At 43.3% G+C, this 19,464-nt stretch overlaps 2 protein-coding genes across 6 annotated transcripts in view; one reads left to right on the forward strand and one right to left on the reverse strand.

Annotated features, from left to right (window-relative positions):
- The window catches only part of STX3 (syntaxin 3), a 41,847-nt gene extending 37,242 nt beyond the window's left edge, over nucleotides 1–4,605 (forward strand). For 3 of the 5 annotated variants that reach the window (XM_032879118.1, XM_032879117.1, XM_032879115.1), the window contains one exon: nucleotides 993–3,413. In XM_032879118.1, coding sequence (XP_032735009.1) covers nucleotides 993–1,046 — 54 coding nt within the window. In that variant the 3' untranslated portion in view covers nucleotides 1,047–3,413. Of the gene's footprint in view, nucleotides 1–913; nucleotides 3,414–3,911 lie in introns of those variants that run through there. The other 2 variants (XM_032879116.1, XM_032879113.1) reach the window with 2 other exon arrangements.
- Nucleotides 4,606–6,040: 1,435 nt separating this feature from the next.
- On the reverse strand, nucleotides 6,041–10,687 carry MRPL16 (mitochondrial ribosomal protein L16). The gene is made up of 4 exons (XM_032879119.1): nucleotides 10,568–10,687; nucleotides 10,170–10,235; nucleotides 7,589–7,737; nucleotides 6,041–6,675 (listed from the first exon to the last, which is right to left on the reverse strand). Exons 1-4 carry the CDS (start codon nucleotides 10,620–10,622, stop codon nucleotides 6,190–6,192), a joined length of 756 nt encoding a protein of 251 aa, XP_032735010.1. The 5' UTR covers nucleotides 10,623–10,687; the 3' UTR covers nucleotides 6,041–6,189.
- Between the last annotated feature and the right edge of the window lie 8,777 nt (nucleotides 10,688–19,464).

A 19,464-nucleotide genomic window follows, 5' to 3' on the forward strand; every position in this document is an offset into this window, starting at 1 on the left:
GATACAAATGTCTTCAATACTTGACACATACTTCCATGTTGGTGCCCAGACCTGATCCTTCTTTTCATTTTTGCTTCCGTGTGCCTCTTCCTTCTTCCTGCTCCTATGAGCCGGGGGTCTCAAAGTCAGATAATTATAGCACTAAACAACAACTTCTTCTTGAGAATGTAAATGAATCCCTTTTTTAAATGAGGAGACTAATGAATGTATTGTTTTTAGTTGACTTACCTGATGTCCAAGAGGCTGCCTCTCGCTGAGCAGTGTTGAGTTCTTTACTGTAGTGTGTTCCATGTCCATGAAGTCATGACTGGTTGCTCCTTTTAGGTCTGGACCCACCTCTCCCTCCCATGTGGCCTGAGGATGAGGTCTCTGAACAGGAGGGAGGGAAGACAGCCTACCTTTGACTCCCTAGTTGTGTGCCAGGTACTATTCTAAGATAGTAACATGGTCCCTGTTTACAGATGGGAAACTCCAAAGCTCAGTGAAGTTAAGAAACTTGTCCGGGCTTACCCAGCCATTTAAGAGGAGCAGCCATGATGACCTCTGAACTTCTCTTTATTTTTTTCATGGTGTAAGAGAAGTGTGGAGCAGAGGAGTAATGGAGCAGAAGATTCCAGTTCTGCAGCTTGTATTTGAAATGCGCTGATGAGGACCCTGTAGAGAGAACAGGTGCTTTTGTGCGGTGACTGCTTCCTGCTGATGTGACAGCCTGTGTGAAGGATTGCAAGAAGTCCAGGGACTTTTTTTCCCCCTCTCTCATAATATAGCTTTTTGTTTCTGTCACAGCAGGATATTTAGTTCCGGATCAGTTCCTGTCTTGGGTTTGTCTATAGGATTTCTCAGGTTTAGTGTTGACTTCTCCATCGCTTTCCTTTTTTGCAGTGACGTCTGATCTTCTGTCTCCACCTTCTAGGTTTGTGACTAAGTGTTAAAGTTGTTCTCCACCATCATTCTGTGCACTGATCAGCAACTCCTTCCCGTGCCTCTCTTAGAACCCGATTTCACTCCAGCCTGGTGTGGCCACCCTTGTCTTCAGATGGGAATGAAGTTTGAATGGCTTTCCTGAGAGAGAGTGGGACCTGTTCCTTTGTTTCCTTGTAACCGTCCTTGGACCTGACCCAGCAAACAACTTAGCCCAGGAGGAAGCTAATCTGCCTGATGTAACCCTGAGTTCTCAGAACCTTCTCCTGCCCCACCAACTCTGAAGTACCTTCTCTCCCGGACAGTATGAACCAACCCAGCTTCTCTTTGTTCCCTCTGAATGTGTCAAAGTAAGCCTTGCACCTTGGAAAGCCGATTCCAAACCTTCCCAGGGTGCTGTATTTTCTACCTCATGGAGTATTCTTCTCCCAGAAATTGCAACATATTTTTGAGGGGTATCTTTCACAACACAAAGGGATTCTTCCAAGTGTGGCGACAGTAAGGCTCAGCTCGAGCCTTCTACTTGGCAGGGTCTTGGTCCTCACAGTTTGCTGTCCCTGTGTCTTGAAAATATGTGGAACTGGCAGATGTCATTTTGGTCTTAGCAGCTGACTTGTTTGAAGTTCAGTCTTAAATTAAGCTCTTGGTATGTTCAGCTTCATGGCCGACTTCAGTCTTTATGTTGTGTTCTCTCATGTTTACTCAAGGAGGCACCAGGATGATACGGTTGTCTGAGGTTACCATTTGTAAAGGCTGAAGGTATGGAGATACTTGTTTGCCTCTCTGAGTCTTGGAAACTGGCTGTTCTCCTTTGGAGTGATGCTTTGTGAAGCCACTGCCTTGAGGCCAAAAATAACCAGGCACTTAAAATTGGGCCAGGGACAAGGTGCTTGAGTCTCAGGTTCTGGAAATGTTTAGATTGGTGCGAGTGTTCAGTCATTCATTTCATATATTCCGGATGTATTTTTATAATCGTGTGTGAGACGTACATATATATTTGCCTGACTCTCTCAGGAAGTAGGAAACTAGAAATGGAGAATATTATAACATCAAAAAACAAAAACAAACACCTTGGGCTGGGCTAAAAATTAGGTAAGACATATGCTTATTTACAAATGAGTCACAGCAGAAATAGGATCTTCCTGTGTCATTGAGAAACCTTGATTTCTGGATGAGTGCTGGGACGATCACAGATCTTTGGGGTTAGGACTACACTGATCCCACTAAGTTTTTCTGCTTAGCGGACAGGTATGACAAGTTTTGGCACCTCTCCTTGCTGCTGCATAGGTGAGGCTTGTCCTGAGAATATCCCACAGCAATCTGAGATCATTCCTGGGGCCTTTAGGATGATCCTGTCTCCAGGGCTGAGTCAGCTGGGGGAGACCGGGGGCTACTAAGTAGCTCGTATTGCTACCAGGTAAATGAGCTTGACAGGTTCTTTGTCTCCCCCCAATTCTTATAATGGAGGAAGCAACAGCCAGGAAATGATTTCAAGTGTAGTGACTATGGTGACCCAGTGGTGAGCCCCTTAGATTCCCTGCCAGTCTCCCTGATGTATAGTTGAACTTTGACACTCTAGGATAGAGTGAGCACCTAATCCAGGCACTGCCCCGGGCTTCCTTTGCAAAGGCTGTGTACTCCGTCATTGCTCAGCACTGCGACAGAGCCAAAGGGATACCCTCTTCCCATGGCTATGAAGTCAGACAGTGGACTGGCTCCAGCAACGAGGGAAGACAAGCTCTTACCACAGGCCTTTGTTGAGCCCTGGGGCTTAGTTTGGAATACAACAAGTGAAGGGTTTTTTGTCATTTGTGTTTTTTAAATGTAAACTTGATTATTTTATTGATAATTTAAAAATAAATGACTTTATATTGATTGTGAAACAGTTCTTGCTCTATTTCCCTACAAAAGAGTGGTTGGGTGCCACCACGTGGTGGTTTTTGTTTAGGTTTTGGAAACAAGGGTTACAGTGCTTTTTATCCATGTGCCAGACCAGATGGATCAAAAGTTCTAATTTTTGAAAATGCTTTAACTCTCAAAGAATATGGTTTAACTATATTTGAGTTTCAGGTTTAAGGTGGTCTCCCTAAGAATTCAGTTCACTTATCAGGAGTATCTGTCTCTAGGAGGAGATGGGGTAACCCAGGTGTGGTGGGAACCAGAAAGCAGAACAACCTACTGAACGTCCTCAGAGACTGCTGTTGATCTCATTTTGAATCTCTTGCCTGAAAGCAACGCTTCTAGTAATATCCTGGGTTCTTGAAGCCAGATCCATCACCCTTTCCCTTCACGTCTTCCTCCGTGTCTGGATCCACTTTCGCCTTCCTTCCCCTGCAACTCTGCGCAGTGATGCTGCTTCTCACATGCTTTTTCTTTCCTTGTCTGGATGAGCAGAAGAAGATCATGATCATGATCTGCTGTATTATCCTTGCGATCATCTTAGCTTCTACCATTGGGGGCATATTTGCCTGAAAAAGGTGAGCCATTTGTGGGGAGATGATTTTTTTCTTTCACTTACTTGAAACTCTTATATGCTTAAAAGCACTTGTCGCTGGTTCCCCAGATTTGGGAGGGAACAGGTATTAGACTAGAGAAAGGCTGGAGAGAATAATGAAAAAAAGGTTTCATAGAGAAATACGGGTGAATAACACGTTGGCTATAGATGGGGAGGCAGGGGGCCGTCTGCTCTGTTTAGAATGATTTGTAGAAGGATGTTGACTTCCTGCAGCAAAATTTGGGTGGTGGTGTCAGGAATGGCTAAAGGAAAAAGAATTAGTTCTTGCACTGGAAGCACCCCTCTCTAGTAGGAGAGAGCCAGCCAGTAACCCCAGAGTTTTAAAATTAATATCCTCTCTTTGAGGGTTAGGACCATTAGTGCAGACTTGCCGAGTAGACTCTTTGACCCTGCAGAGGAAGCACTTGGTGATCCTGGCTTCGAACATCCTGTTGTATAACCTGTGATTTTCTTCCCCTTCCGTTACCCCTTGTAGTCCTCACCGATGGAGCCTCGGCCGGCTTTTTTAATCCTCCTTCCACTTTCTGTGGTGCCATCACTTCTCCACCGCAGATTCCTCAACAGCTACTCCTTTCCACTGTGAAACCTATGACATAGGGTCTCCATCAACCACCTCTTAAAAGTTATGCAAAGGTAGACTTAGGACAGTGCGGGATTGGGCGGGGGGCAGGGCTGAAGGAACATGAGCTGGTTAGGAAGGTGGTGTCAAGGAGAGGCTGAGGGGTAGAGAACACGTGCCTGTTGGGGAAATAAAACAGAGCCAGGCAGGTATTGGAGCACACCCAGCTCATCAGCAATTAATTTTCTCTGACCAGTACCAGGCCCGTTACGTCTGGTCTTCAGGTTCTTCTAGGTCTCACCTTCGACCAACGCTCCATCTACTTCCTTCTTCAGGGTCTGATAGTCTAAAGTTAAGATGGTCTAACCACAGGTGCCACGCATGTCTTGCTCACAGCAGCGTCCCCAGTCCTTAGTACAGTGCTTGCCACTTACAGATGTTCAAGGATGGGTTGACTTAATTATCTGTAATTAAGCTCTGATTTCTGCTCACGGTTGAGTCCGTGGGTTTTACTTTGAAACCTTTTAAGGGATCAGTGGTAAGTGGGTTTGTTAGTATCAGAAGCTGTGTGCAAATACCTGTGAAGGGGTTGATTCACTTATGCAAATATATGACACACCTCCCACTACTGTGACACGGTTTTTTTTTATGAATGGCGATGGGAGTTGACAGTCTCTCACTCTACAAAGACTGCTGGTCCCAGGATTGTGGCTCCCAAACAAAAGAAACAGGTTTATACCATGACTGAACTCCCAATAAGCATCAGGACCATGCTCTATGAACTGTAACAGAGATGAGAGATCAGGTCAGAAAAGTGATAGGCAGCTACCATTTGCATCGTTTCTTACATGGTTCATGTTGCTAGCTGAAACTGAATTTTCTTGGCCAGCAGTGTGCCTGAAACTGTCCTGAACAACGGCCCCAATTCAAAATTCAGATGTGTTCTAATGCAATTTAGTAATTATATTACAAGAGCTTCACTACAAATACATTAACCTCCACCATGTGCAACTCTTGAGGACCATGTAACTGTTTAGATACACTTGCACTTTTGAAAGATTACTTTCTTGCCACACATCTTTTTAAGAAAGTGGGATTAAAAAAAACTGACGTTTCAAGTCCATGTGCTCTTTTTCTACCCCTTTTCAAAAGCAAATGGTTTGTGATTTCTATACATTTGTATTTCTTTCAGTTTGAATAGGGGATAGAAAACTGCTGGGTAGCTCTGGAAGAGATGAATCTTGTTACAGACCAGACAGGAAGGTGGAGCCATGGGGATTTGAGACACACGGGGCCTTTATTCATCCAACAGTAACTAGTTGCGTGCCGTGCGGCACACCGCACTGTCCTAGAACCTGTGGGGCCACAAAGGTAGAGCCAAATACTCGGCCTCCTCGGAGAGTCTCAGACCTAGGAAAGGCCAACTTCAACTTTTATCACTTACTTGTGTTAAAAGGCAAGGGTATGTTCCTTAGCATATTGTCCAACATTCCCCTTTGTCTTCCAAAATTGAGAGATGGGTAGTTGGGCATAAATAAATATCTGTTCAATTAATGTATGTGCCGGTGTGTTTTTGCTTTCCGAAAACATCTGTAACTAGTAAAGACCAACTAGCTCCTGTGCTATAAAAGGGAGTACAGAATTCTCCCAGTGTCCAAAAGTAGTGTTCCTAAAACTGAAACAATGTACAGTGAAAAATTACCATTTTGTAAAGCAAAAATCTTCTTCAGATTTCTTTCAGTTTGAGGAAAACAGGTACCAACGTAGCTCTTTGGTAAAAATGAAGTGATGTGAAGCAGACTTGGACCGCAAGGAAACCCAGGCAGATGTTAAATCCAACTTACACCAGAGAGGGGAGATGGAGGCCTTTGTTTCAGCCTTGAAGATACGCATCTTGCAGCTGGGGAGAACTGGACCCACTCACAATCAGTGAAGCTGACTTGGTAATCATTTAAGGATTAGGAGTGACCAATGAGAAGTTTTATCCTGAGGTGATACTCAGACTTTATTTGATATAAATATAATGCATTTAAACAATCAGTGGATATTCTACAATTTTTCCCCAATCATTTACTCATACCGCTCCTGGGTTAGATTATCAGTGCCACCCACAGACTGTTAAAGGCAGGCTGAGGGGAATCAAAATGTAGATTTTCTTTTGGTAGCCTTTGTACATTGATGTCTCCCATTCTCCCTACACACGTTCAGGCATATAGAACTTGCCCCAGTACCGCCCCTTCTGGGCTAAGTCGTACGGGCTCAGGACTTTCCGGATCCCAAGCATGTTGGCAGTGGCTGTGCGCTCAAAGGTCCAGGGGTTTTGGTTGTTCTGTTCCCGTTCCTCTTGGTCTTTCCGCATCTTCTCCAGAGTCTCACGGCTCACGGCCTTCGCTGGGAAGGGCAACTTGTGGGCAACCTGGTCCAGGAAACCTTGGACCTCTCTGAATTCACAACGCCCACCAACCTCTACTATGAGACGGCCAGCCTTCACGGGAGTCACGTAGTGATCAATGGCACCTTTGCCTCCCCCCATGCGCTGTCCCATACCCTTGCGGGTGACGGGCTTGAAAGGGGCTGGTACTCTCCATAAAGCAAACATGTTCTTGGGGTCCATAGAGCGGTTGATCGTCAGGCGCATCATTTCAAAATGGCCCCAGTGGAGGTAACCACCACCCAGTGCCTAAAAGTGGATGAAAGAATTAGAAATACTTGGGGATTTAGTTATCTTGTATGTGCTCTTTCACAGTAACTGTGGCTTCAATGATTTACATACAAATAAAAAGTTCTGGTAAGTACCATGGAGAAAAGCCTAGGGTACAGAAGTAAATGAAAACAAGGTGGACCCATTTCAATGGATAACCAGGGAAGGCCTCTTTGAGGAGCTGGTATTTATTTACTTAAAAGATTTTGTTTGTCAGAGAAGTGGGGGAGAGAGCACAAGCAAGGGGAACAGCAGGCTTAACCAATGAGCCACTTAACCAATGAGCCACTCAGGCATCCTGAGGAGGTGACATTTAAAGCTGAGACCAGAATGGCAGGAACCAGCCAAGGGAAAACAAGTTAAAGGAAGAGGAATGGCTTGGTGAGTGTGAGCAGAAGGCAGACTGTCTGGAAGAGAGTAAAGGACAGGGTATGGGCATAAGCCTGTGAGAGGCTGTCCAGGGCTGATCAGCAGGTGGCGGGAAGGACTGTAAAATACTGCTCTGGCTTCCTGTTAGGAAATCAGTCCTAGTCCACACCCATTTGTGCAGCTGCTGACATCAAGTCTCCATGGAAGCCACTCTAGAAAGGAAACAGTGTCCTGCATCTTAAGTCGTGGATAGTTTTATTTTCACCAGAAGCCTGTGAGGATTTCATAGTCTGATTATAGGGGCCAAATTGGTAGCCTGCCTTATCCTGTTTTTGTATTATTTTTGACATGAAAAAGAAAGATAAACAATTTAACTGTTCACTGGGTAGTGCACGTCAGTTTAAAGAGCAAATGGTGGCCATTCCAATAAAACCCACAGAGGACGAGAATTAACTCTAAGAGCACGAGATTTTGCTAATCCCTGGCTTCCATCATGCAGCTGCTTGACACTGAACTCACTTACCAAGATTGCAAAACTGCCTTCTGTGAACTCAGTAGCTTCAGTAGAAGGTCCCCGGATGTCCCTCAAGTTCTTAGGTTCTCTTCTCACTTTTGGCACAAGTGGTACTCTTTCAACAAATCGAAGCTTGGGCTTTTCAGGAATGGAAACATCTAAAAGGAGCACAGACAGCCAAGAAGAACTAAAACCACACATCTCCAAGGATCGATTTTCTTCCTACAAAGATTTATATTAATCAAGTGGAAGTCTTAGAGTTACCACTGAAAAAAATAATTTCAAAAGTGTATTAGGTTTTTCCTGTGGATGCTTTTTTATTGACACTGGGATCTTTTGATTATGACAAGTATTAATGGAGATGTTCTGAACCTTTGAAGATAACGAAGTTTCAACTTTCAAAGGAAATGCACTCTACATAACACAGAAAAGAGACCATCTGGGAAGGTACAGAGATTGAGACGGTCACAGATAACACTGGCTTTTTTTTTTTTTTTTAATGTTTACTAAGTGCTAGACGTTGAGCTGAATGCTTTATGTGCAGTATCTCATTTAATCTTTTTTAAAAAAAGATTATTTTTCTTCTTTTAATTTTTTATTTCTTTTCAGCATAACAGTATTCATTGTTTTTGCACCACACCCAGTGCTTCATGCAATCCGTGCCCTCTCTAATACCCACCACTTGGTTAAAGATTATTTTTTGACAGCAAGAGACACAGCAAGCAAGGGAACACAAGCAGGGGGAGTGGGAAAGGGAGAAGCAGGCACCCTCCTGAACAGGGAGCCTGATGTGGGCCCGATCCCAGGATCCTGAGATCATGACCCGAGCCAAAGGCATAATGCTTAACAACTGAGCCACCCAGGCACCCCTCATATAATCTTTAAAACAGCTTTAGAGGCTTGGTAATTTTTTAGGGCTTCCCTTTTTAGAACTTTGAACTTTGAAGTTTAGCACACATAATCAAAAAGCCAATAAAAAAATGTACAGGTCAGTGAATTATTAGAAAGTGAATGCATAAACACACCCACATTAACAGTCACCCTGCTCAAGAAACTGAACTTTAGGCAAGTACTATTTTAAATCTCCACTTTATAAAAGAGGAACCCGAGACCTAGAGACATTTTATAATCTGGTCTAGGCCATCCAGTGAGAACAGCAAAACCAGACGGATTTTTTTTTCTTAAATACTGCACAGCCTCTCTGGATGTTAATGGGGGTGGTGGAAAGAATACTATACTGTACATGAAAATATTTAAGTTCAGCTCTGCCAGATTGTTAGGAAACCTAGAACCTAGGAATCCTTTGATCTACGCTCTATTTCTACAGGGGCTTTTCATGCTGGCACCTGTGCATGTCCTACAATGTGCAGCAGCTTGCTGTGTTGAGGGTGGATGGACTGAAATGCAGGCCAGACATGGTACATCTTTTTCATATTGGACATTCTGACAAGTTGGGGGAAAAATTATTAACTTGAAAAGCACTTAAAACATGTCTATGGGGGCGGGACGCCTATGTGGCTCAGTGGGTTAAAGCCTCTGCCTTCGGCTCAAGTCATGGTCCCAGGGTCCTGGGATGGAGCCCCACATCGGGCTCTCTGCTCCATGGGGAGCCTGCTTCCTCCTCTCTCTCTGCCTGCCTCTTTGCCTACTTGTGATCTCTGTCTGTCAAATAAATAAATAAAGTCTTAAAAAAAATGTCTCTGGTAAAACAGGCACAGCTTTATCATGGAGTCAAATATAAAACAAGGGCCTTCAAGGAAATACCAAATTATTAATTGGCTAACACGGATGTAGAAACTGCCACCTGCTCTCCTCCAGTTTCATTCTTTTCTTTTTTAAAAAAATATTTTAATTTATTTGAGAGAGAGCATGCACAAGCAGGGGGAGTCGCAGGCAGGAGAGGGAGAAGTAAGGAGCCACAAGTGCAACTGGATCCCAGGACCGTGGGATCACGACCTGAGCAGAAGGCAGCTGCTTAACCAACTGAGCCACCCAGGCATCCCTCTCCTCCACTTTCTCTAAGCAGCTACAGAGAAATTAGTGATGCGGTCACCTCCAAATCCACATGAACTTCTGGAGCATACAGTAGTTTCACAATTATGTGTAGAAGATAAAATCCTCAGAGCTCAAGGACACTTTCATATTATTTTTTCCAATTTTTCTTTTTTAAGATTTCCAATATAGTAAAGACATGGTAAATTATATTTACAAAATTGTGGTTTATCTTAACGTTTGTATTTAACAAGTTAATGCTTTTCCCATAGCTATATGACTGCATAGTGTAACATCCTTTAGGGAGAACGTCAGAAGTTCCAATTTGATGGCAATATGCCCTGGCTGGGGACGGGGGGTGCGCTGGGGGGAACTGCCCCACACAGTACCACAGGGGAGCTACCCCATTACACAGTCGCTCCATAACAGCACCTGTTCTATCCCGACCGTTTACAACACTTCTTGGCACACAGCATGCCCTCTAGAGGTATTCACTGAGCGAGTGAATGGAGGAGGGAACGCAGAACCCGCCTTCATCCTTGTCTACCCTCTTCAGGTCCCATCAGAGAAGACAAACACGAAAGGGACACAAGCTCACCCTCAAAAGTCGGCACCGGGAGCAGCGTCTTGAGGCCAGCGCTGGCGGGCGGGACGGCCCAAGAATCTACAAAAGCAAATCAAATCAAGATCCGAAAGCGACAAAACCTGGGCCTGCTACGGCCCAGACCAAAGTCAGTCCTGACGAAGGGCCCCAATGGTGGGCCGTGGGGTTCCGCTGAATGGGCTCGCAGGCCCAGCACCAATTCCCACTCCCCCCCGGGAAGCCAGCAGGGGTCTCCGAACGTTGACCCCCGCAGGTGGCCGTGGCCCCCCGGCACGAGTCCCCGCGGCGGGACAACGCCGCCCCTACTCAGCTCTGGGGCAGCGGTCCGCGGAGCCGGCTACGCGCCGCACTGGGGCTGGGGAGGTCTTCTGAGGGACCAAGGGCCTCCTGACCTGACACCCGCGCTCGCAGGAGCGGCGCCCCAGCACGAGCCAGCAGCCGCCACATGGCCACTCGGGAGTCCGACCGCCGCGGGACTCCCACCGCGAACGCAGGAGCTCCCTGGACCTGGTCGGGCCGGAAGTTGCATTCGCAACGGTCCGTTCCCCCAGAGATCCCGGCGGAAGCAGGGAAAACCGGGCCGCATCGCTCGGGTTCCCGCGCCGGCGTGTGCTAGTCACGCCCAGCGCCGCTTTAGGCTTCTGGGAGTCTCCATACACTCTTGGGGTCTCTCCATGGTTCACTAGGGGAACCTCTCCGCCTCTCCGCCGCTTCTCTAGGGGGCGCCGCTCAGAGACATTGGGAAAAGCCCACTGACTGACCATTGCTTGAACTTGTTAGTGGGCGGTGGCAGTGTGGTAGGCGTTCAGGACCCCGTCATTGTCTGTGGTCCTTCAAAGAGTTCAGGAGATAAGGACGTCATGACACCCATTTGCAGATAACATGCCAGGGGTCGAAGGATTTCATTTAGGGTCACACAGCAGAAAACGGTAAGATCAGAATTTGAGTCTTTCACTCCAGGGACCCGAGGGACTGGACTGGATCAAAATTTGATGATCAAGTTAAAGTAATGCGTGCCTCTTCTGGGAGGATGATGGTAAAATCATTTTTATGGGTCTGAACCCTTTAAATACTTAGAATGAGAGAGGCTCATTTCCCAAGCTTCTAGGACACAAATGGGATTAACGAGTGGAGACTGATGTCTGTTGTATTTAAATCACGGTGAATCTGTGTATGGTCTTTCCCCAAGGATTAATTTCAGAAATGGCAACAACTAAAACCTGTAATGCTTGCAAAGCTACTGGGAGAACTTTCTCTGTCCACAGCGTTAGGCGCTCTTGATAAAAGCTGTCTCAAAAAGAGTTATTGGACTTTATTTTAGCCATTTCCGTCCGTGTAGAGCAGTTCTGAAAGGGTTTAACTGTCCCCCACTCCCAAGCCAGTGTCAGATTCTAGAGAGCTCTTCCCTACTCTCTTCCACCCAAAGTGGGAGAACTGAATGTGCTCAGGCATTTAAAAATCTCAGGCTGAGTATTGTGTAATTTTGTTTTGGATAGAAAGTAAAGTGTCAGTACAATCTCTCTTGGTTTGGTCTCTATGTCTCTTGGTGCCCCCCCCCCCACCTTCCACCTCCTGGTTTATTTTAAGAGAACTAAGAAGCAAACTCAACGTTTTACATTTAAACAGTAACTATGACAAATAACATCTCTTTTTCTTTGCAAGAGTTGTGCCAGTACTATGGAGGATACAAAGAGGAAAAAAATCAGTGATCCTTTTCTTTAGGAATTTATGTTGAGGTAGGGACAATATGATGAGCCTACAATAGCTAATGTTAAGATTTCAGAAGAGAAATATGAATAAAGCATGAAAATGGTAGGAGGGACGTGAAGTCTTCCCTGGTCCCTGAAAATGATTTTCCCTCCTTCCCATTCTCACAGCTCTTTTTTTACACTTCTCTTCTGATAGTTCCATTGTGTTTATTTGTAGGAAACTGATGTTCTGGGATGAAATGATTTGCCACACAGTTCGTATGATAAAAACCTTGCTGTTCTTACTTTTACTGGAACAGGTTTGGTAAAATCTCCCAACAGTTGGTCTTCAGACCACCTGCATCAGATGTTACTGAGACCTTCGTATAAATGTAAGTATCTGGTCCCTACATACTAAGTCAGAAACTCTAAAGGTGGGGTTCAGGATTCCTATAGTGAACTAAGCCCCATGAGTGATTCTAATGCCTAAGCAAGTTGAGAGTCAATCCTCTGGGAGCACTTTGAAAATTTAAAAATCAGAGTATAGCTACAAGGCATTGTTTTTGGATCATTCAGTTCTGTATTTGCTGGGATTTGTATATTTTGCCATCTGTATCAAAATTACCTGGCATCTCAGTTTTTAATCTTTCTTATTTTAAAATCATGAGATAACAGAAAGACCTAGTTTTAGGTCCGGTTATTGACATAAATGACACCCACATGCATGTTGTCTGTGTCTGTGTATGCATTTCTGTGCCCACTATCTCACTTTAAAAGAAAGATTGAGTTTTTGCTTATCAGATTCTAATCATAATATCATAGTGTAATAAATCAGCATACAACTTTCATATGGTGTAGAGTTTAGCTTCCACATGGTGTAGTGCATTGCTAAAAGAGCAATGATCCTGATGTGGTGTTTTGGACTCTGGGAGCAAATGGTCAAGAAAGATTTCTATAGATGTTTTCAGGGCAGGAAAGATGGTTTTTATTAAAGCACAGGCACAGGACCCATGGGCAGAAAGAGCTGCATTAGGATTATGAGCAGTGACTGAATATGTACCTGGAAGTTGGGAGGGGGGTTAGGGATAGCGTAAGTCTCTAAGGTTTCCAGAAGCTTGAGGGGTCATTTGTTACTGTCTAGTAAAACCTCAGTCAGGAGACCCTTCAGATGCAAATCAGGGGGCTAATGATGATTGCTAGCATATATCTTGGGGGGTGGGTAGAGATACAGGAAATTTCCAAAGGGACTGATCTTCACCAACAATGTATCAGAGTGCTTATTATCCACATCCTTGCTGAGTTGTCTTGCACAGCTTTGTTTAGAGCTCTGCCAATATGAAAGGAGAGAAATGATACCCAATATTATGTTTATAACAGGCTGTTCGAACAGGATTGTGTCTGACTCCACTTTGCCTGACGCACCAGTGTATGTGGTAATCTGCACATTCCAGAGTGAGGTGCTGGGCCTTCTGGACAGGCCTGATGGACTGACTGATTTTAGATTTTATTTATTTATTTGAGAGAGAGGGAGAGCATGAGTGCTCAAGGGGAGGTCAGAGAGGGGGAAATCTCAAGCAGACTCCATGAGCCGAGTGTGGACTTGATCTCAGGACCCTGAGATCATGACCTGAGCCACAACCGAGAGTCGGAGCCTAACCATCTGTGCCACCCAGGAGCCCCCTGGGCAGGATTTATAAAGGAGGTGGTAGGAAATGGCTTTGTTATTCTTAGCTCTTTACTTTTTTCCAGACTGTAAAAAGGACTGGGAAAATCAAGAAAAGAAGTGGAGACTGGAAATTACATTAAAGATTTCTTTGGACTGAGTTGTTGGTATATTGTTCCTCTCTAAGGCACTGGATTGGGGTGCTCCATCAAGCTTCATGAGAGAGCGTTCAAGACCACTCAGCTGGATATGGGCCCACTGTTTGAGAGGGATTGGTGTTTGACAAAAGTCTGTGTTTGGAGGTTTGATGCAAAGTAGAGGGCTGCAATTGGGAAGTAGTTACATTTTCATTGATGGTGGGTCAGAGGTGTGCATACCTTCTTCAGCAGACATGGACCCCCAGGCAGTGTGCTGGTTTAGGGATTTCTTATATCCCATCTAACAGGCCCCCATTGAGAAGCAGGGAGAAAGATGCTGGAAGAGATGAAATGATGGATGTCTAGGGCCTGAGGGAAGACTTTTATGCAACCAGCCAGTCATTCAGCAGAGATGAATTTGCATGCATCAATATATAGCTTCAGCAGTCAGGGTAGGGTGTGTGTGTGTGTGTGTGTGTGTGTGTGTGTGTTTGTGTGTATGTGTTTTTCTGAAGAATCCATAAAGCACCCATGAGAGAATGAGTATACTTTAAACTATACCAGGAGCTGAGTCAACTACTGTTGGGTGCTGTATCATTTTGCTAGGGCTGCTCTAACCAAGTACGCCAAACTGGGGGGCTTAAACAACAGAAGTTTATTGCCTCACATTTCTGGAAGCCTGAAGTCTGAAATCAAGGTGTCAGCAGGATTGGTTCTGTTTGAGGGCTGTGAGGAGAGGGCTGTCCTAGACTTCTTTCCCAAGCTTGTGGATGGCCATCTTCTCCATCTTCTCCCTTTCTCTCTTCCTTTATATGTGTGTTTGTGTCCACATTTCCCCATTTTATTAAACAGTAGTCCTATTGGATTAGGGCTCACCCTATTGACCTCATTTTAACTTGATTACCTCTGTAAAGACCCCTTCTCCTAACAATGTCACATTCTGAGGCACAGTGGATGGGGGCGGAAGTGGGGAATGGGGGGTGAAGGGGGTGATTGGGGCTCCAACACATATTGGTTGGTCGGGGGGAGGTGGACGTACTTCAACCCATATCAGGTGCTATGCCAGTCTTCCCAGAGGGGTCAACAGAGGTGAGAGACGAGGGGCGGGAGAGATCCTACATGACCGGTAAAAGTGCAAAGTGAGGAAATAGAGAGCCCCCCACCCGACCTCATTCCCATTTTGTTGCCGTTGCAGTCACCCTATCTGGAGGAGACCTGAACTAGCAGAGGGAGGCAGCTTTACCTTTAGACGGAGTTCAGAGTTGTGACTATTACACAGTATTGGGCATTTTAGTTACTGAAATCAGAATTATCTTTTTTCTTTCTTTTTTTCTTCTTAAGTCAGAGAACTGGGAAAATATAGAAAACCCCCCAGCCTTACAAAGTTGGTTTGGAGTTTGGGTAAGCAGGAGCAGGGTAACCTAAAGTTTTTTTTTTTTTCTTTTTCTCAAAAGATTTTATTTTTATGTAATCTCTACCTCCAGTCTGGACTCGAACTCACAACCATGAGATCAAGAGCCACATACTCCACCAACTGAGCCCTCCAGGCACTCCTAAGGTTGATTTCTAATACCATTTTCTGAGTCCTACTTCATATAATTTACAAACTGGATATACATTATTTTGCAATTTTTCAATGACTAGTGATGTTGAACTTTTTCTCCTACTTTTTTTTTTCATATGTTTGTCCATTTTTTCATATGTGATTCGTTTGTGTACTTTCTCTATGATTTAATTGTACTGTTTCTTTTTTATCAATTCTAAAAGCTTATTGTATATTAATCATATTAACTCTTGTTTGTATATGATTCAGTTTTTTACAGTGTTATTATATCCTCTAATTTTATTATATTATTTATTTTATTATATCCTTTAAGTTTTAAATTTTCATGCAGTGAAATCTTTCAGTTATTTTCTTAAGAGTTTTTGACTTTGCTAATATGCTTATAAGGCCAGAAGTAGGAATGTCCTTTGGCAAGTTGAAAATTCTCATTTCATATGTGATTTTATGGGGTCCCTAGGTGGCTCAGTCAGTTAAGTGTTGGATGTTTGATTCCAGCTCAGGTCATGATTTCAGGTCCATGAAGTGGATCCCTGCATTGGGCTCCATGCTGAATATGGAGCCTGCTTATGATTCTCTCTCTCTCCTTCTGCCCCTCCCATGCTAATGCATGCTCACACTCTCTCTCTAAATAAATAAAATCTTTAAAAAATATGTGATTTTATAATATGCTAAATTCTCACGTAATATATTTTTTAACATTTTATTCCATTCCCATGCTCTCCCTGATCTGAAACCAGTGCTACACTGTTTTAATTATCATGACTTTATTACATATTTTTATATGTTTGGTCAAATTCACTTTATTGTCCAAAAAACATCATGGCTGTTTTGCTTTGTTCTCTCTCCCTTTCTATTTTTATTTTCTTGGCCATGATTCTCGTTGTTGTTGTTGTTATTCCTCTTCTTCTTCTTAGAAATCTCAAAGGCGTTTGTGCTTCTGAGCAAGATTCTTTGTCATTTCAAAGACTTATCTTAGTTGGAAGGGGCTAGAGGAGGCTCTCTGTAGTTCCATTTCCTCATCAGGGTGTGATCTTCAATCGCAGACTTGGCATATGTCATTCGTATATCTAGTTAAAGGAAAGTACAGTTGGATTTGGTAGCAATCTTCCCACCTCTCCCCTGCATCTTCACAAAAACAGTAACGCAGAAAATTGACCACTTCCCTGAAGGAAGTTTAGGCTTTACCATCCATGGCCAGTAGAGGTCACAAAAACACTTATGATAGTCTCTCAAAGCATTGCCAAACCCATGCTTGGACAGTTATGCAGCAATGAACACATACAGACTACATTTTATTACAGCACTTCCTCAAAGTGGAATTGTAACTTGTCATAGAGCCATTGTCAGCCTGCTCACCTGTCCCCCATCCTTGCCAATACAAATAAACACACCCAGTTCATTGCAAAAGTTGGGGGACAGTGGTTCCCTCTCTCTCACACACACCCTTTCCTTTCATTGCCCAATTTATTGATAAATAAAAAAGTAATCTTTGTTAAAGGTAATTTTTCCCATTTTCTAGTTGTTCAATTATTGTATCGAATGGAGAGAATGTAGACACTAGAGAAGCAAACAAACAAATCAGTAATTCCATCACAGTTAACCACTCTAATACTTTGGCATGGATGGCATCAGAGTGATCATGAATGTCTTTCTATGTCAGCAAGTATTTATCTCCAACACAAATTTTACTGACAGTTAAGAAAATAAATTTAAAAGAGCTGCCAGGGTAGCTCAGTTGGGTTGAGCATCTGGCTCTTGATTTCAGTTCAGGTCATGATCTCAGGGTCATGGGATCAAGTCCTGATCTGGCTGCACACTCAGTGTGGAGTCTGCTTGGGCTTCTGCCCCTCCCCCCCATAAAAAATAAAAATCTTTAAAATTAATTTTTATACCATAAAATTAATTTTTATACTTCTTTTTAAAAATTAATTAACTTTTTAAAAAAGTATAATTAACATACACTGTTATATTAGTATCTGGTATACAAGTAGGGATTGAACACTTCATACATTACTCAATGCTGATCTCCATAAGTGTACCTTTTTAAAAAAATTTTTTAAATTTTTTTAAGATTATTTATTTATTTGTCAGAGAGAGCAGGAGCATAGAGAGCTGCAGGCAGAACAGGCAGAGCAAGAAGCAGGCTCCCTGTTGAGCAAGGAGCCCGATGTGGGACTCGATCCCAGGACTCTGGGATCATGACCTGAGCTGAAGGCAGATGCTCAACCAACTGAGCCACCCAGGTGTCCCAGTGTCCATTAAAAAAAAATTATTTATTTGTCAGAGCGAAAGAGAGAGAGACTGAGCACAAGCAGGAGGAGTGGCAGACAGAGGGAGAAGCAGGCTCCCTTCTGAACAATGAAACCTGATGTGGAACTCGATCTCAGGACCCTGGGATCATGACTTGAGCTGAAGGCAGACACATAACAGACTGAGCTACCCAGGCGCCCCTCCATAAGTGTATTTTCAACCTTCTCCATCTATTTCACCCATCCCCACACCCCAGGTCTCCTCTGGCAACATCAGTTTGTTCCTTCTAGTTAAGAGTCTGTTTTTTGGTCTCTTTTTCCTTTGTTCATTTGTTTTGTTTGTTTGTTTCTTTTTTTTTTTTTTTTTCTTAAATTCCACATATAAGCCGGTAATTCCTTTACTGGGTATTTGCCCAAAGAAAATGAAAACGCTAATTCAAACAAATACATGCACCCCTATGTTTATAGCAGCATTATTTACAATAGCCAAATTATGGAAGCAGCCCAGCTGTTCATTCATAGATGATGGATAAAGAAGATGCGGTGTAGCTATGCAATGGACTATTACTCAGCCATAAAAAAAGAATGAAATCTTGCCATGTGCAACAACATGGGTACTCTAGAGGGTATAATGCTAAGTGAAGTCAGTCAGAGAAAGATAGATACTGTATGTCCTCATTCATATGTGGACTTAAGAATTTCAGTGACTTTTAAGTATCCCAGCATATGGATCCACCAGGGTTTATCTCTCCCTTGCCCTGTTTTTGGGCATGTAGACTGTTTCCATGTTTTCTATATTATGAATATCAGCGCATGTTATGAGAGATCACTTATTCACACTCCTGGAGGGTGCCTTCCACCACAGCACCAGCGCTGGGCTTTTCCTGGGGTCCAGTGATGTACCTAATGGTATGTTTGGGCTGGTGGCTCACACCTCCTTCTCCCAGGAGCCCCTGTTGCCAGAGGGCAGGCTCTTGCTCTGAGCAGCTGGGGGCGGAGACCTGCGATGGGGCAGGTGAATCTCTGCCTTGGGGTCAGTTCAGGAAGTATACTGAGACTGCATGTCTAGGGTTTGCTCTGTAATTGCCTCAGCACACATTTTGATTCTTGTATATCTGTGCCCTATTGTGATTCTCTCCTTTGTATACTTTTCAGAATTGGGATTTTGGAGGTTGTAGTTGAGTCTGTTTTAGGTCTTTTGATACAATTTTCATATCCTTCACTAGAAAGTTGGTACCAGTGTTGACTCCTACCAGCAGAGATTAGAGTTATGACTGTCTTTGAAAGCTTAATTTTTCTTTCAAATGTAAGTATAGGGTGTGGTTATAGATCTGTATTTCTATTTACTGTGTAAAATACATATGTTACATGTGTGGTGTGGGATTTAAAATATATATTTATATTTAATATATAAAATAGATATCAAATATAAAATAGATATCAAATTTTATATTACATACTGTAGGTTATACTTATATATTAAATGTGTGTATTTATCTACAAATTATATAAAAATATACATTTTAAACTAATTTTACCCAGAATGAACACTAGAAATGCAGGGGGAGAGTATGAACATGATTTACCTAGTTCTAAACCATCTGGGAGACTCATGAAATAATTTTGGTCATTTCACTAAGTGATTTGAAAAATAGTACTTGGTATAAGAAACAAAAATAGGTTTTTTAAAAATAGGAGTTTTTAATATATATCACTTCATTTGTAGAAATAAAGGAATCCATTTGTTAATTAATCACGAAGATCAGAATGAACTCCAAAGACATCACCTGGGCTCTCTCTCCTCCCCTCATCCTAGGTTTAAATGATGACTGGCAGTCATTGCCTTGAGAAGCTGGACTTTTATCATGGGTCACAGATGTTAAGACTCCAGGGAAGTTTGAATCATTTATTCTACATAGTGGTTTCTGTGTTTTTAGCAGGAATACAGCAGCATTGTAGATATCCAGGGTATTTTTGCATAGACTTGG

This window comes from Lontra canadensis, unplaced genomic scaffold, assembly GCF_010015895.1.
Source record: "Lontra canadensis isolate GAN:19392208 unplaced genomic scaffold, GSC_riverotter_1.0 scaffold66, whole genome shotgun sequence".
In the NCBI taxonomy this organism is placed as follows: domain Eukaryota; kingdom Metazoa; phylum Chordata; class Mammalia; order Carnivora; family Mustelidae; genus Lontra; species Lontra canadensis.

Excerpts from the sequence above, each read along its gene's own strand:
- MRPL16 (XM_032879119.1), bottom strand. The coding sequence starts at position 10,622 with ATGTGGCGGCTGCTGGCTCGTGCTGGGGCGCCGCTCCTGCGAGCGCGG. Across the intron at positions 7,738-10,169 it reads CCCGGTGCCGACTTTTGAGG|ATGTTTCCATTCCTGAAAAG; the intron begins GTGAGCTTGTGT and ends TGCTCCTTTTAG. Across the intron at positions 6,676-7,588 it reads AAGGCAGTTTTGCAATCTTG|GCACTGGGTGGTGGTTACCT; the intron begins GTAAGTGAGTTC and ends ATCCACTTTTAG.